This window comes from Hyperolius riggenbachi, chromosome 4 (genome assembly GCF_040937935.1).
Source record: "Hyperolius riggenbachi isolate aHypRig1 chromosome 4, aHypRig1.pri, whole genome shotgun sequence".
Lineage (NCBI taxonomy): Eukaryota > Metazoa > Chordata > Amphibia > Anura > Hyperoliidae > Hyperolius > Hyperolius riggenbachi.
In genome coordinates this window covers 192,478,987-192,497,161 of record NC_090649.1, presented here as the reverse complement: position 1 = coordinate 192,497,161, position 18,175 = coordinate 192,478,987, and the positions used below count along the sequence as shown (strand labels likewise).

Here is an 18,175-nt window from a genome sequence, read left to right as displayed (position 1 = left end):
AGCTCTTATCGCAACTGTCTCTCACTGTTTCTTGTTTGTTTATGGTTTTCCTGCAGAGGAAAGTTGAAAAGGTCATTAGTTATGCTCTGTTAAATCATTTAAAATGCTGAGTGTAATGCGTAAACTGCACATATTAGAGAATGATTCAATTGTATAAAATATTTTCTTTGCTACTAATGTTCTATAAATTATCCGTACTACACATAGAACTAATTATATAATACTTTTTTTCCACTTCGGTGTCAGTGTCCCTCTTTCTTAACTCAAAAAGTTGTGAGGTATGCATTTTCAGTGTGCGGTTTTGCAGTGTTCAGCTTCCCTCAAGACTCCTGCCTGAACGTTTTAAACACATATAATATTCTCAAAATAATTTTCCAACTCTCCCATTTAATAAAACCATCCCCACGATCTAAATATATTACAATACATTTGCTTTGTGTAACAAAAATGTATTTCTATGGGCTCCTTGCCATTTTGGAATACTTTTCCATTTGTTTGCATTTCTGTTTTTGCATTTGCATTGCAGGGGAAAAAATTGCGTTCAGCTTCGTTGTGGTTGTTATGAGCATTTCTATGTCAAACTAACGTGATTTCTTAAATGCATGGAAAGGATTCAGATAGCCTCTTTCACATCTAAAATCGTAATAGAAAACGCAAGCAATTTGAGATTTTGTGCGGTGAGTTTTTTTTTTCCTCCCACACTCCACTGCGTGCTGCGTTTCTGATAAAAGCGCTTTTCTAAGCGCGGTTTTTAAATTCACTTCCTGACGCAAGTCAGGAAGTGAACTTGTTGACCTAGAAAATAATAAATACAATTTATCTATTCTTAAAATGCGAATGCAAAGGCTGCACAAAGCAATTTTGTGAGCGTTTGTGTTTTTCCTATACCTTCCATTGAGGCAAAATTGCCTCAAAAATGGTACAGGCAGCACTTTGCTAAGCGGATCGGAAACGAACTGCTCAGAAGTGAACTCTCTCATAGGGAGTCATTGCACAAGTGTTTTTAGGGCGATTTTGAAAATCGCCTGTGCTTAAAAAAAGGGTAAAAACGCCCTCAGGGGGGCCTGAGCCCACTGAGCAGTTGTGCGCAGTTGTGTCCGCTTTTCAGCATCTGTAACATTGATGTTTTGCTGAAAAGCGGACACAACTGCGTTAGTGGGCTCAGGCACTTAGCGTGAATGAGTCCTGAATGAATTGAAAATCAGTGATTAAAAAATGCAAACCAAAATGTGACAAAACCATCTATTTTTTTCCCCACACACCTCAAGTGCAACCAGAGTGAATCTAAGTTGCCATTGACTGCATACAGTGAGTGTCCTGTACATGAAGCACCACTAGTCCTGCTTTATAAACAAACAAAAGAAGAATCTGAAAGCTTCCTGCAAATAGATATAGATCATCATCAGAGCACACTCACCGGAACGTTTAACCAGTGGAACCTTCTGCTCAGACAGCTGTTTCCATTCGAGCTGTATTCCGCGGTGCTCCAGCCTCTCCCGGAAGTGTAGCGGGTGACAGCAGACAGCATTGGGTGCCCTTGTTTGGCAGCTGTTCTGGATGTGAGGGAGCGGGCTGGGCTCTCGGCTCCCCCAGAATGTTGCGGGCCGCATGGTGAGTGGGCAGGGAGGGCGGCAGAGAGAGAATGGACTGTGGGTCGGGCTGCACACATGGCTTCTTCTTCAGCAGAGATAGCCTGAGGGCCAGTCCCAGGCTGTGTGGGTCAGAGGTGCAGCCAGTAACTGACATCTCATGGTCAGGTCCAGCAGGGCTGACGTTACCAGATCTGTCCCTAACTAGAAATTGTGATTCATGTGACAGAGACAGGACAGCTGCCAGGAGGGATAGAATTACACGACATGTTTAAACCTGAAGGGAAGTTTACAGTTTGTATTTGTGTGTGTTTGTAAGCACCTGCTTATAAATGTCTTAGTAAATATTATTATAGTGTGTTTTGAGTTATTATTTGAATGACATCAACTACATTTGTAACCATTCTCAGCATATTTAAAGTGGAACAAAACTTAACCACTTAAGGACCAGGGGTGATTTCGCTGATCTGTGCAGCGTGGGCTCTACAGCCCACAGCACAGATCAGCAAGGAGGCTGGGCGATCAGACTTACCCCCTTTTTTCCCCCATTAGGGGGATGTCCTGCTGGGGGGGTCTGATTGCCGCCGGCTCTGTTCGTTCGGCGGGGGGGGGGGGGGGGGCTCCTCAAAGCCCCCCTCCGCAGCGAATTTCCTCCTCCGTCCCCTTCCGTCCCTCCCCTTCCTCCTATGGGCAGCGCAGGACGGAGATCCGTCCTGCGCCGCCTAGAGTCAATGCCGGTGAATCAGAATGCGGCGATCCCCGGCCAATCAGAGGTCGGTGATCGCCGATCTACGTCACGGCGCTGCTGCGCAGCAGCGCCGTGTGATGTAAACAGCGGGGAATTCTTCCCCGCATGTTTACATTATGCGTGCGAGCCGCGATCGGCGGCTCGCACACTGTTCACGGAGGCAATCTCCGTGAACTAGCATGGAAAGGCCGCTCGATCGAGCGGCCGTTTCCATGCTATACCACTAACGACCCGCCGACGCCTATCGGCGTTAGGCGGTCGTTAAGTGGTTAAACACAATAGTTTTTACAAATGATCTAAAATTTCACTAAGGAAGGAATCACACTTGGAAAAATTGCATGTGGTTTTACTTCATACTCCAGATTTGACAGCCCATGTTAATTAATGGATTGGTTCACAATGTGCAATATCCATGTGCAGAAAAAAAAATTGTCTTCATGCACTAGTTTTTTTTTGCGCAGCCTATGCAATTTCAATTTTACACCGGGCTAACTGAGATTCAGAAATGTAATAATTACACGTTGGCTTTGGAAATTATCCAGACTTTCGCTTTTACCTGAGGATAGATATATATATATATATATATATATATATATATATATATATATATATATATATATATATATATATATATATATATATATATATGTATATGTATATGAATCTGGTTCTTGCAGAGGCTTCCCACATCCTCCTGGCCCCCGCCGTTGCTACCTGTGGACCCCTGCAACAGCATGGCCGCACTGCCTGCATGAATATGAACATGGCCGTACTATGCCTGCACGAGTATGGCTGTGTCTGTGCATAAAGCCAAAGCTGCCTGCATTGTATGAACGTGGTCTGTGCGAGTATGGCTGTGCTTGTGCAAAAAGTGGAAGCCACTTGTATGTGGGAGGATTTGGCTTCATGCACAGGCATGGCCATTCTCACGCAAGCGCAGTATGGCTGCATTCGTGCATAAAGAGGGGTATGGTCGCGAACTCCAAGAGTGTCCTAGGCAGCAGCGGTGGTCTCCAGGAGGATGTGGGAAGCCTCTGCATGATCCGCAACATTCCCTTTTAGGGCTTGTTCACACCTAGAGCGTTTTTGTGTTTTTTCAAGCACTGACAAGTTTGAAAATCACCACAAAAGCGCTTGTGCAATGATTCCCTATGAGAGTGTTCACATCTGAGCGTTTTGATTCCAATCCGCTCCAAAAAGCATTGCCTGCACCATTTTTGGGGCGATTTGGCTCGATGGAAGGGATAGAGAAATCGCAAAGCCCTTGAAAAAGCACTTTGTATAGCTATTTCCCCAGCGCTTTCAGGAATAAATACACTGTATTTATTCATTTCCGGGTGAAAGAGTTCACTTTTCTGACTGATGTCAGGAAGTTTGAAAAAAAATGTTCTGGGAAAGGCAATTGTAAAAATCACAGAAAAAATTGCTCAGTGCTTGAAAAAAATGTGAACATAGCTTTAGGCTAGAATCAATTTATTTTATGCTGCCTTTTTAAGAAATCAGTCACTTCCAAATATTATTAGCCACGTTTAGAGTTCAATTTCAGCTCCTGCCAGTTCCGGTTCATGTTTTATCTAAAAATGTTAATCCAATAATATCACACCCAATACAACATCTGCTTCTGAGCACCACTGCTGTTAGAAGCCATGCTCAATCAGACTGATAACAGTATTTCTCCAGGAAATTCCCTATGAGGACAATGAGACATTCAGGTTAACTTCAAGGAGAGAATATGTGGTGGGGAAGCGACCTCAGGTTTTTTTTTTTTTGTTTTTTTTAGGAATAGGCAAACCAGGCAGAGGGGGTGACAACGGTTGCAGGGAACACCGCAGAGCTAGTTTTTGCGTGCTGTACTTTTATTCTTATACCCTACTGCTAGTTCCATTAAGAAGGGGAACTATTTACACACGTCTCCCAGTAACATATCTGGTTATTTCCTTTCTGCAATGCACAAATCTGACCTGCATAATTTTTGGGGACAGTGGATGTGTTGCCATTCATTCCATAGAATGACATCCATCCATATTCGAGTGCAGTGGACACTGTCTCGGTACAGTTGTGGGTAAACTTATCTTGGTTGGTTCTCATAAGCTGCACATGCTTGATTGTGGTCATTTGAAACAAAGAGAGTTTTAAGAAAGTGTCCCAACAACAGTAAAAGACAGGAATTATCTTCCGTGTAGATCAATCTGTCCTGGGGATCATTTTTGCCGATAATCAGTGTCATTTCATATGGAATGATGACAAACGATTCATGTGTTGTAAATTTTGCGCTTTCGGTAAAGTTAAAATCGGAAAACTATCGTTGTGCTGTCACTAAATTTAAATGTGCGCCAACATGACTCACTCACTTTAAGATGATGGGCATCTTAAAGGAATCATCAGGCATAAAATGCTGCTCCCTGATATATTTACCCAGGGCTTCCTCCAGCCCCTTGCAGCCGACATGTCCAATGCAGCATCTCCGCTCACAGCTGCCGGCCCGGGGCTCCTGCCGTTACAGAGGCCGACCTCCTCTAATGCGCCGGGGACCTAGGTCGGCGGCTGTGAGCGGAGATGCGGCATGGAACATGTCGGCTGTAAGGGGCTGGAGGAAGCCCCAGGTAAGTGTATCGGGCAGCATTTTATGCCTGATGATTCCTTTAAGTGAATATACTTTGATTGTATACTTTGAATGTATAGCTCTGGAAAGATAAAAGGACATGGTTAGAAGTGTGATTTACTATCACTCTTTATGTGATAGTAAAATTGGCAACCAAAGAGCCACAAAACTCGTCTGACATGCTTCTTTTTAATTGATGACTTAGAACTTTATTCCAGTAATACTGAGCGCTTAGTTAGACTGATTACTTTCTCCATTATAGTACTGACAGTTTTATTGGTTTGTTTCAGCAATAATATTTGTAAGGTGACAGTGGGAAGCTGAAAGAAACCTGAATAGACTGGAATACAGAGGCCGATATCTATATTTCCTTTCAGGCAATACTAGTTGCGTGGCTGTAATGCTGATTGTGGCTTCTGTATTGTCTGAATTGTGGCTTATTCACATAAGGTCTGCTGCCATAACAAGTCCCAGAGTGGACGGCAGCAGAATAGTGGAGCAGCATGGACCAATTCATACGTGTCCTTCTACCTGGTTCCAGGTTAGGCTGTTGTCTTTCTGCTAACCGTGACCGGCATAACTTTTTCAAACAGTGAATATGTTATCATAAAATGCTACATATCAACTTCCAAGTGCAAGGAGTTCAGCAGATGCTGCCACAGACTGAGTGGTACAGCTTATCCCTAGAATATGATCAGGCTTTCAGGCTGGCTGGCATACTGTGAACTGGCCCTAACACAACTGAAGGCTTTTATGGCTTTTACACTACTAGCAAGCATAAAACAATCAGAATATTTTTGACAGGACTTTTTCACTTACTTGTTGGTACTTTTTCAATTGCGCAGTGCTGAAAAGTTATTTTAAACCAGATCAAATATTATCTCCTAGGAGAAAACTTAGGAGAAAAAGTGAATTGCATATGACCCCTGATCCACATATTGATGCTGGATCCGTGCAAGAGGGTCTATTTAAGATAGAGAATTCAAATTAAAGGAGAACTGTAAGGAGAGGGATATGGAGGCTGCCATATTTATTTCCTTTTAAGCAATACCACTTACCTGGCTGCCCTGTTGATCCTCTGCCTCTAATACTTTTAGACATACACCCTGACCAAGCATGCAGCAGATCAGGTGTTTCCGACATTGTCAGATTTAACAAGATTATCTGCATGCTTGTTTCTTGGTGTGATTCAGACACTACTGCAGCCAAATAGACCAGCAGGGCTGACAGGGGACTGGTATTGCTTAAAAGGAAATAAATATGGCAGCCTCCATGTACTTTTCACAACAGTTGTCCTTTATGTCACTAGCCCAGAATGAGCATGCAAATCAGATGCTATGACTCTGGTCTGTCTCCACTGGCTGCCAAAAGCTCAGTATGGCAGCCAGGTATTTACACAAAGCTATAATTGGTTTCTTTTTTAGAAAACGTTCAATGCAGTTTGAAAAATGCGTCTGCGGCGTTCCAGGTGCTCTAAGTTGTCAGTAAAATGTTAGTTCAGGAAAAACATGCTAATGAACTGATCAATACATTATTTGCTTATTTTCAGCATTGTGTGCCGAGGAGTAATAAATAAACGATCTATTAAAGAAGTGAAATTACCAAAGTCAAATCAGTATGCTCGTAGACATCACTATACATTTCCAGTGGTGACCTTTCACCATCCTCTCCCAAGACCAACAATTCGATGTTACTCTTCACTGTCTCGCCTCCCATTGCGAAGAAGCAAGCCTCTGCCTCTAGGTTTTACTTATCAGGCACAACGCAACTTTTGGGTCGCTAGGCTGGCATCCAGGCTACTGAAACTCCGCTACTTGGTGTTGGGATCAGCTGTTGGTGGTGGATACACAGCTAAAAAGGTATACACTGTATATTTCTTATAGATTGATAGCTGATTCATGGTCCTATTTCCATCCTTCAATGTTGTAACATGTAAACAAATATCAGAATGGATGGTTTGAACCAAGAGGGGGCTATTCAAGAGTAGGGATGAGCACAGATATGAAAATTATTCCAAGTTGATGCAAATATATGCACATTTTTGTGCAAATGTATGCAGTTTGAAAATGAAACAATCAATTTAAACCTGGGAAACTTTGGAAAAATGTGTATCTTGTTGATCATCCCTATTGGTCTTCTGAGGTGTGTTTTTTTTTTTTTGTTTTGTTTTTTTTTTGTTTTTTTTCATGGTTCCTTATCCTTTTATCACTAATCCATTGATTGGCTTGTTTCTCCTTGGTCCTGTACTCTTCTCTGCGCTGCACTTACTCTCTTGAAAAATGTGTTTGTTTTTTTCTTGGATTTGTTATAATCATCTGTACCTGTCTACTCCTAACTTCTCTCCATGCCATGTTAATTATTTCTTATTTTCAGTCATCTTTTCATAAATGACTCCACTACCTAAAACTCATCAGTGCTATTTTCTCATTTAAATCCAGACCGCTGTTCATCTAATAGCAGTACAGTGATGCTGGTTTGAAGTTGTTCTACTGTAGTCAGGAAGATATGCTGCATTGACTCTTATCTTGCACTGACACTGCTGGAACAACACTGATCCAGTTTCAGTGTAGTTTGTACTGGCTGATTTTGGGGCTACTGTTACTGAGTGCTAAAATTGGCGACCTTGATACTTTAACGTGGATAAAGTTAACCTTGGGATACGTCCGTACTATGAAATGCAAGTGGGGCTGTGTGTTGTACTGGTATGCACCACCCACTGCCGCTATTCACACTATGGGCTCCATTCACCAAAGCGTGACAACTGCTATCACAGCAGTTATCACGCGATCTGCCGTGCGCTGCTCTTTGCGCGCGCAAAACATTACTCCAATAAAGGAAGGTTTGCGAGCGATCACTCACTTGTTTCAAGCGAGTGATCGTGCGCAAACCTTCCTTTATCACATGGAGTAATGCTTTGCGCGCGCAAAAAGCCGCGCACGGCAGATCGCGTGATAGCAGTTATCACGCTTTAGTGAATCGAGCCCTATATGTAGCACTGAGCATCTTGTGCATCTCATTTCAGGGGGCTGCACAAAGGGATAAGAGAGATGGGGAGAAAGCTGCACTTATCAGAGCGCACTGCATCATGACCCATCCAATGAGAACAGTGACATGGGTTTTCCAAGAGAAACTCATGTCACAGCATATTTAAATACGCATACATTCTGCAAAACCATACATAATGGCCCCTTAGGCCTTGTTCACATTGCGTTACGTTCACGTGGCAGTTAATGGTGGGTGGTTTTTGACGCTTTTTTTTCCCGATTCCCTGCGCTTGGGTGGGCGATTCGTTTTTGTGCTAAGCGCTTTTCTAAGCGTTTTTTCAAAGCAGTTTTGTAATTCACTCCCTGACGCAAGTCAGGAAGTGAACACTTTGACCTGGAAAATATTAAATACAACTTGTTCTTAAAAAACTCGAATTTTGCGATTTTGTGAGCATTTTTCCTATACCTTTCATTGAGGTGGAAAAATGGCCTATGCGGCGATTCTCTGACCGGATCGGAAACGAACCGCTCAGATGTGTTATAGAGAATCATTGCACAAGCGTTCTTAGGGCAATGAGTTTAGATCCACTTTAAAATCTAAAATAGGGCCCTGCTCATTAAAGAAATAAACTTGCATTTTTCAAATAAAAGTATTGTAAGAGAAATGTGCTGTTCACAGACTGTGCAAACAAGAAATGAGTCCACTGAATGTAAGTCTTTCATTAGTCAGATATTCAGCAGCTCCTCAGTGATGGATTAAAATGCCAAAATAATCTAGAAAAACTACCACCAAAAGCTCCTGGTTGTTCTATGCCCCTTTGCCGGTTTACACACCGCTCCATACAAATCACCCTATGGAATGGCTTACAATAATGGTCGGTGAATGCCAGATAAACCACCCGCAGTAACAGCATATAAGGGGTACATTTTTCTGTGATGTCCGACCTCCTCATGGGACTTTCACTACAATGAAGCGTGCACTAAGCGGTAATACAGCCTCCAGTAGTAGGTTTTTGTATGTCATGCAATAGTGGTTGTCAGTTTTCCAATGCAGCTGTTACATTGTGATCTTTTTCATATGTTCAGTTTCTCAAAGGTTACTTTAGCATTTATAACCACTTTTTGTTTTTCAGACCTATGACCAATGGAAGGACATGTTTCCTGATCTCAGTGAATACAAGTGGATTGTTCCTGACTTTGTATGGGAGTTAGACGAACACATTAATTTTGGTCAGTAACTTGTCATGGACTGCTGCACTTTTACCAGTGTATGTCCCATGGTGGCTTCAATTCACAGAGCATTACTGCATGCCTAATGCAGAAAACAGCTTATTTTACTGAACATTTAGCGAAATGTCAATTCACTAAAGCTGTTACCATAGGGCAAGCTGAAATTACTGACTTGTGCGATAAATACCTCAACACATGTCAGTAAATGTCAATTCACAAGAGCATGCGGTAAAGCCAAGTGAGATGTTCGGTATTTATCTCCTGCTCTGATCTCAGAAACTAGCAAATAACATGCAATAGCATTGACAGACAGCAAAGAGTGAATAGGAAGAGCATTATAAATATGGCAGCCTCCATTGCCCTCCCTTTTGCAGGATTACTTTACATAAATATAGGAATCTGTGGAATAGTCAAGATTTGTTTTTTCCTTTTGACATACATTTTTGCATGTTGATGGGTCCTCTAGGTTTGGCTCGATGGATAGATATAGTTGAGTATCATCTGCACAGCAATGGCAACCTACTTTAGTAGCATATGGTCTGGAAAGAGTATAAGAGTGACAACACTGAACTCGGCAGAACTACCTAAGCATGTATTACTGTGTTAGAATGGTAGGAACATGGGCCCATCTTTTGTGGCATTTTACACAGAAGGAATCGGAATTATCTGAGAGTATTATTATTTTTTAATATTTAGTACTTATGTAGCGCTGATATTTTATGCAGTGCTTTACAAAGTGTATATATAGTCTTGTCATCAACTGTCCCTCAGAGGAGCTAATCCTACCATAGTCATTTGTCCATCATAGTCTAGGGCTAGTATTTTATTTTTCTTCCGGGTGAAGTCACGCAGACCGAGCGCTGTAAAAACAGCACAGGAGATTTGGGCGCATACGGTGCCACCATAGACCGTGATAGGAATTACAGCTATAGCGGCACTCCGTGACTGATTTGAGCACCGTCAGAAGACGGAGCAAAAATCACTACAAGAACACGAATTCTGCAATAGCTGGAAGCCCAAATTGCACTTTTCCCCCACTATCCATGGCGGCCTGGAGAGGGAATAGCAATTAACCCCACACTGGGACTTGTGCAGCAGCAGGGTAAACCGTTTATTGGTTTTCCTCTGTGCTGAAATCTCCTGGCGCTATCTATGTCAGAGGTGCGCACACAGACACGGGGAGAACATACAAACTCCTTGCAGATAGTGCCGTGGCTGGAAATCGAACCAGGGATCTAGCATTGCCATAGGACAAGGCTGTCCACCACACCACTGTGCTGCCTTACAACCATGACCCACATTTCCAAACACTGCCGATAAGTAGTATAAGTACGGATGGTCACTACGATGCAAATTGTTCAGAGTTTATTCTGGATTATGTAGATTTTGTATGGAGACTGAAAACAAACAAATCAAATTCCAGCAAGGTGGCATTTGTTTGTTCTGTTTTGAAGCTGTAGAAAAATTTGAATACAACATTTGCATAATCCTGTATGAAAAATGAATTATTTGCAACTCACTGAACATCCCTAATAGTTAGGATTAAAGGACAACTGAAGCGAGAGGGATATGGAGGCTGATAATTCTGTAGTAACAATTATCCCTATTCGTGTCCAAACAGGAACTGTGGCCATATTTAATTCTTTTCAGTTACCGATGCAGAAATGTATAAGAGATGACAACTATATATTCATTTAATTTCACATAGACATGACTTGACACACACACACACACACACACACACACACACACACACACACACACACACACACACACACACACACACACACACACACACACACACACACACACACACACACACACACACACACACACACACACACACACACACACACACACACACACACACACACACACACACACACACACACACACACACACACACACACACACACACACACACACACACACACACACACACACACACACACACACACACACACACACACACACACACACACACACACACACACACTGTATTCCTGGTCAGAGAAAGACTTTGGTTTGCTAGGCTGATTTTTTTTTTTTTTTTTAATACAATATCTTTATGCATTGCATTTATTATGACTTTCAACTGTAGATCAGAATTACTGTATGAGTAATTTTGTTTTGTACTGCGTCACCCCGATTCTTGTATGAATACTATCTACATAAAAGCAGTTTGAGGTTTACATATGTTTTGGCTGCTTGATGAATATACTTTTTAAATGACAGCTTTGCATGTTGCTGTTTCTGGAGGTCCAAATCTCACTGATTTAGTGTAATGCTTTTAATCTCGTTTTTTGTATTTGTAGAAAAACTTAGTAAAGCTCTCCCGGATTCCGAGGAGCTGGCCAAACTTCTGCCCGACTTTGAAAAGATAGGGGAAAGCTTTAGCTTTATAAAAGGTTGGCTCTCATCAGGTAAGAGCTTTTTGTTATTGTCAGCGTATGTTCTTAATTCATGTTTGTTGTATTTTTCACATAGTCCTAGTCTTATGTAGTTAATTTTCCCAGTCAGCATCAGAATAGTTAGTGGGCTACGGACAGGAGTGATGTTCTCACACTAACTGTATTGTTGTCTGAAATGTTATTATTTATTTATATAGCGCCAACATCTTCCGTAGCTCTGTATATAGTACAAAGCAATTGATGGGGAACAAATATACATAAGAATTTTAAGACACTGTACAGTCATGACATTGAATAGTAGAAATACAAATACATACGTAGTTAATATGTCGTTTGAGATACCTCTAAATTTGGTACAAGTGCATATGTTAAATTACTGCAGTATGAGAAACACTAGGAGGAGGTTCCTGCCCTTGCGAGCTTACAATCTAGAGGGTGCTTCAGATAGAGGCGGAGCAACATCACTTCTGTGGTAGTGCTCCTTTCAGGCAGGTGAGCAATTTCTACTAGAGTGCTTTGCACAGTGGATTTACAGAGTGGATCTACACAGTCTATATCTGGAGTATAGTAATCCTATAAAATGCTACCGGAAAAAAAGTTACACTATCGATACAACATAATAAATTAGTGTTAGTCTTTAACCTCTACCAGTAAGTTGAGGTATTACTCTAAGGCTACAGTGGTAGGTTGCATAGCGCACACGTTATGGGTGTGACCTGCAATGGAGACTGGACATAGACTTTAATACAAAATCTGATTGCAGCAAGTTAGGATAATTTGATTCGTTACAGCCCAGTACTGTGAACAGGCCCATAGAATTGTAGGGGCAGTGAGCTGATGTGCAGAATGATTTTGCAATACAACTGACCACTGTGAACTGTTTCCACTCATGCCGGCATTTGTATCCTGATGCGAGTATGCATCGGAATCCCGCTAGCATAGGTGATGAGAAAAAATGTTGCTGATTGTCCGATCTTTTCCCTGCATGTGAGTTTGGCTGCAATCCCTCGTCTAAATTTGCGTGTGAGGAATCCCTCAGAATTGCCCTTAGTGGAAACCAGCAATTATAATGCCTCTTAAATATAGTCGGACAAACTACACCCTTGCAACTGATAAAAATAAACACATTTTATTATGTACTGTATATACTCACATATAAGCCGACCCCCCAACTTTTCCCTGAAAAACCAGGGAAAAATTATTGACCCCCATATAAGCCGGGGGTAGGAAATGCTGGATTGGTGCAGCCCCCCAGTGTGTCCCAGTATAGCTAGTATAGTGCCCAGTATAGGTAGGTAGTGTCCAGTGTATAGCTAGTATAGTGCCCAGTATAGCCAGTATAGTGCCCAGTATAGCGCCCAGTATGGGTAGGTAGTGCCTCAGTTAGCTAGTATAGTGCCCAGTTTAGCTAGTATAGTGCCCCAGTATGGCTAGTATAGTGCCCCAGTATGGCTAGTAAAGTGCCCAGTTTAGCCAGTATAGCGCCCAGTATGGGTAGGTAGTGCCTCAGTATAGCTAGTATAGTGCCCAGTTTAGCTAGTATGGTGCCCAGTTTAGCTAGTATAGTGCCCCAGTATGGCTAGTAAAGTGCCCAGTTTAGCCAATATAGTGCCCAGTTTAGCTAGTATAGTGCCCAGTTTAGCTAGTATAGTGCCCAGTTTAGCTAGTATAGTGCCCAGTTTAGCTAGTATAGTACCCAGTTTAGCCAGTATAGTGCCCAGTTTAGCCAGTATAGTGCCCAGTTTAGCTAGTATAGTGCCCAGTTTAGCTAGTATAGTGCCCAGTTTAGCTAGTATAGTGCCCAGTTTAGCCAGTATAGTGCCCAGCATAGGTAGGTAGTGCTCCCCCCGTGGCCGCCGCTGCTATTACCTGCTTAGGCAGCGGCCGCTTCCTAATGCACGTTCCCCTCTGAAGTTTCAGCGTGTATCACAGCAGCGCGCCCGGCGCTACTGCTGTGACGATGCAGAGTGCAGGAAAGAGCGCGGCTCCCTATAGCGGTGATCTGTATCGCCGTTACCAGGGGAACCGCTCTTTCCTGCACTCTGCATCGTCACAGCAGCAGCGCTGGGCGCGCTGCTGTGATACACGCTGAAACTTCAGAGGGGAACGCGGATTAGGAAGCGGCCGCTGCCTAAGCAGGTAATAGCAGTGGCGGCCGCGGGGGGAGCGGGGAGGGGGGGGAGCGGGGCGCGGACCACCCACCACTAGACCACCAGGGAAGACTCGCATACAAGCCGACCCCCCAACTTTTGACCCCCTTTTTGGGGGTCAAAAATGCGGCTTGTGTGCGAGTATATACGGTACATTGAAAAAATGAAAACCCTCATCAATAACCCACCTACAGGATAGATGCATCTGATAACATGGTAGGTAAGTGCATGGATGTGTGCTAAATTACATTATGTACATACATCTCTGTATAGAGCAGTTTAAATTTAGAGTCCCAAATTGCACCCTGACATACAATACCCTAATACCTATTGTTTTACGAGTTTGGACCATTTGTGTAAACAATCATTTTGTACAGAAATTAGCTATGCATTTTGTATGTCAGGTGTAAGATGGCAGTATCAAATGATGTCAAAAAACACAAACATAAACTTTGCCTTGGACTTCCTTTTATTAAAGGAGAACTGTAAAGAGAGGTACATGGAGGCTGCCATATTGATTTCCTTTTAAGCAATACCAGTTACCTGGCAGCCCTGCTGAGCTATCTGCCTGCAGAATCAAACCAGAAACAAGCATGCAGCTAATCTTGTCAGATCTGACAAAAATGTCAGAAACACCTGATCTGCTGCATGCTTGTTCAGGGTCTAGGGCAAAAAGTATTAGCGGCAGAGGATCAGCAGGGTAACCAGGCAACTGGTATTGTTAAAGAGGAAATCAATATGGCAGCCTCTATGTACCTCTCACTACAGTTCTCCTTTAAATTGCAGGATGCCTCTTATTAGTATGCTGCACAGACTGCTCTCTGTTGCTTCAATGAGCGCTTCATCACTTTGTGACAATTTTATAGATCTTCATTGTATTTGAAATTTCTGAATAGATTTCCTTGATGCCCATTACAGTATATCCCACGCTATGCACAAATCTCACTACTCAGTCCATGATAGTAAAGATCTTGCAGAGACAATCTTGCTCTTTTCTATCCATGAACGGATAAGAGTGTTTTTAGCGGCATTAAGGTTACTGGCTAGATTAAAGATGTTCAGCTGATGGTGCCCATACAATTTCATTTTTTTTTTCCATTAGAAAATGTAATTTGATTATTCTTTTAGATCGAATATAAATATTTTTCCAATATGTCCGATTATTGAAAAAACTTGAAAATCGTTTGTTTCTCTTGATCGAAAAAAAGATTCTTTTATACTTTCATTCAATCCGATCGTTTTGCTCAAACAGGAAAATCGAACGCTTTTATTGTACCGTGTATGGGCACCATACGCGAGTAAATCGTTTATCTGGTACAAATATGTAGACTGCCACTGTTTCCAGACTGTAAAATATGTTTGCTGTCTGAGTGGTATAATACAAGCGTCCAGGAGCTCCACTATAAGGCTCAAAATAAAAGAATTGGTGTGCCAAGGTCCTCACCCCGGTACCTGGGGGCCACAGCAATATGTATTCCAAAAAGGACCGGCACCACACTCAGTATCTGTAGCTCTTCAAGTTTTAATAGCAGCAGGCATGATAACAACAACAGACATGCTGTTTCGGCCTCTTGTGGCCTTTGTCAAGTTGCTCATCAATCACATTGCTGCTATTAAAACTTGAAGAGCTACAGATACTGAGTGTGGTGCCGGTCCTTTTTGGAATACATATTACTGTCTGAGTGGTATAATCTGTTCAAAAAAGATGTATGTTCATCAGGTTCAAACTATACATTAAAAGAAAAAAAAACTTGCACCGCTGCTCCCACACATGATCTTCTGGCTTTAGAACAATTTGAAAGGCGGGTGGGGATGACCACTTATTACAAATTAAGTATTAGAATGCAGACTGTTAGAAGTTTGCAGGGAGATCCACCACTGTTGCAATTCACCTCAACATACATCCACAGCAGTTGTCTATACTGCCTGCCTGCTGCTGTGCAACTATGCTGCTATAGAGTCCAATGTTTACAAGTGAAGTATTCCAAAGTGCCTTCAGCTTCTGTCATAATCACACATCATCTGTCTGCATGTGTCCATCTTTCCACTATACTTCCCTATAACTGTCACTATGTAAACCTGAGCAGGAGGCAGGATTCCTTTCCAGGCTTTGCTAACTTTTATGGCTGATAATATCTTCTCCCATTTTTTGCTGATTTTTCACAGGTCACAATTTGGTTAGTGAAGTCATAGGAGCTTCTGATCTGCTACAGTTGTTAGGTGTGTAATGCTGTCTGTTCCCCGTGTGACATGTACATATTTATTAAGAACTGTTTAACGCTAATTGTGCAGAATTTAAAGCTAATATTGGGATGGTGATACTGTTTTTTTTCTCTCTTACTTATTATTTTTCCAGCTTGGGTGGAAGTTTATTGGCTGTTCCTGGAAAGGAAGCCTGATTCAGCAGCCTGTTCTTTTGTGTACCTACAGTCATCATACCGTCATTGTTTAATTATATCATGCTGGATCAATGCATAAATACTCACTGATTAGCCAAAACATTAAAACCACGAGCCTAATAGTATGTCCCCTTGTGCCACCAAAGCAGCTCTAACTCACTGCGACATGGCCTACAAAGGTATCATGTGGTGTCTGGCAGCAAGATGTACCCACAAACACTGGTTCACATGACACTGGTTCACATGACACCCACAAACACTGGTTCACACCCGCACTTCCATCTGCGATACCCAGATGGAAGTGCGGGTGGGCCCTGGACCTCTCACCCCCAGGGAATTCACCCCTACTGACTCTGAACTGAATGCTAACTATAAAACACACTTTTTTGCTCACTCCCAGCTAAAGTACCTTGCTCACTCCCAGCAGATCCAAACCCTGTACCATTGTCATGAAGGGTAGTATGTGATTGATTAGGCCAGGCCACCTTCTGCCATTGCTCCATGGTCCAGTTCTGAAGCTCAGATTCTTATTTCTGATGGGTTCTGTGGTGGAAAAGAGCCAGCAGTTTGACAGGTCCTCAACTGCACAGTCCCATTTGTGAAGCACTGTGTGTTTTAACACCCTTTTCTCATGGCCAGCATTGCCTTTTCAGCAGTTTGTGTGTAGCTCATCTATGGAATCAAGCCAGAAGTTCTAGCCTTCACATGCTCATTGGACACCCAGTGTCATCGGTTTGCTGGCTTCCTTCCCTTTGATTGTTTTAGCTTAGCAGGTAATAACCATTACATTCCGAGAGCCCCCAGACTTGCCGTGTTTGGAAATGCTCTGACTCAGTGGTCTAGCCTTCTCAATTGGCATTTGTTAAAGGACCACTGTCGTGAAAATCTTAAAAGTTTAAATATATGTAAACACATACAAATAAGAAGTAGGTTTCTTCCAGAGTAAAACGAGCCATAAATTACTTTTCTCCTATGTTACTGTCACTTACAGTAGGTAGTAGAAATCTGACATTACAGACAGGTTTTGGGCTAGTCCATCTCTCCATAGGGGATACTTAGCATGGCTTTTATTCTTTATAAAGACACTCCCTGAAAAAATGTTATACAAAGATGCTGGCCATCCTCCCTGCACACTTTTTTGGCAGGTGGACAGAGCAACTGCCATTCACTGAGTGCTTTTGAACATAAAGAAAACCCTGAGAACCGCCCATGAGGAGATGAGCTAGTCCAAAACCTGTCAGATTTCTTCTACCTACTGTAAGTGACAGCAACATAGGAAAAAAGTAATTTATGGCTCATTTTACTTTGGAAAAAACGTACTTCTTATCTGTATATATTTATATATATTTTACATTTTAAGATTTTCCAGACAAGGCTTCCTGATCGCCTAACGCTGATAGGCGTCTCGAAGCTGGCAGCCACAGGACCGCGTAACGCCGAAAGGCGTCAAGTCCTGGGGCGGGGTTTTGCAGTAGATCGCGCAAGACGATGCGCGTGCATCTCCGCTTGAATGAGCGCCGCTCCGTCATCAGTCTCTCAGCGGCGATTGCTGCTAGGAGACTGTTAGATGGTGAAACCGATGTCTATCCACATTGTACAGTGCTGCGATCTATGGCAGCGCTGTACTGGGGACAGCCGTTTCACTTGGCTGTCCCCTGGAGAGGCTCAAGAGCAATCGGCTCTCGTAGGCCTATGACAGCCGATCTCAGGGATTGGCTAGAGGGGAGAGGGAGGGAGTTTAAAAAAAATAAGTACATTTTTGAAGGAAAATAACGGGGTGTAAACCTGTGGTCCTGAAGTGGTTAAGGTACATACATGCACCATTAGGGTCAAAGTCAGTCTTGCGAGTGGCTCTGAATGAGCTCTATATAGATGCATCATATACCAGTGTGATGCATGCTGTCGTTACTTATGGGAGAGTAGGGACGATGGCACCGCACCATGGAGTGGCTTCTGGTGGGTGGCGTTAGAAAGTAATCATGTGGTTGGAGGGTCACTGTCATTTAAACATCTGGCTTAGAGACACCTGTACTCATGCTAGATTCTCAGGCGACACTTGCCA

At 42.7% G+C, this 18,175-nt stretch overlaps 1 protein-coding gene across 4 annotated transcripts in view; it reads left to right on the top strand.

The window, feature by feature from the left end:
• The first annotated feature begins 1,491 nt into the window (after positions 1-1,491).
• The window catches only part of OPA1 (OPA1 mitochondrial dynamin like GTPase), a 130,886-nt gene continuing 114,202 nt past the window's right edge, over positions 1,492-18,175 (top strand). For 2 of the 4 annotated variants that reach the window (XM_068281164.1, XM_068281162.1), the window contains exons 1-5: positions 1,492-1,611; positions 6,489-6,798; positions 9,057-9,153; positions 11,469-11,576; positions 15,881-15,934. In XM_068281164.1, the coding sequence (XP_068137265.1) occupies positions 1,595-1,611; positions 6,489-6,798; positions 9,057-9,153; positions 11,469-11,576; positions 15,881-15,934 (586 nt within the window). In that variant the 5' untranslated portion in view covers positions 1,492-1,594. The remainder of the gene's footprint in view (positions 1,612-6,488; positions 6,799-9,056; positions 9,154-11,468; positions 11,577-15,880; positions 15,935-18,175) is intronic. The other 2 variants (XM_068281165.1, XM_068281163.1) reach the window with 1 other exon arrangement.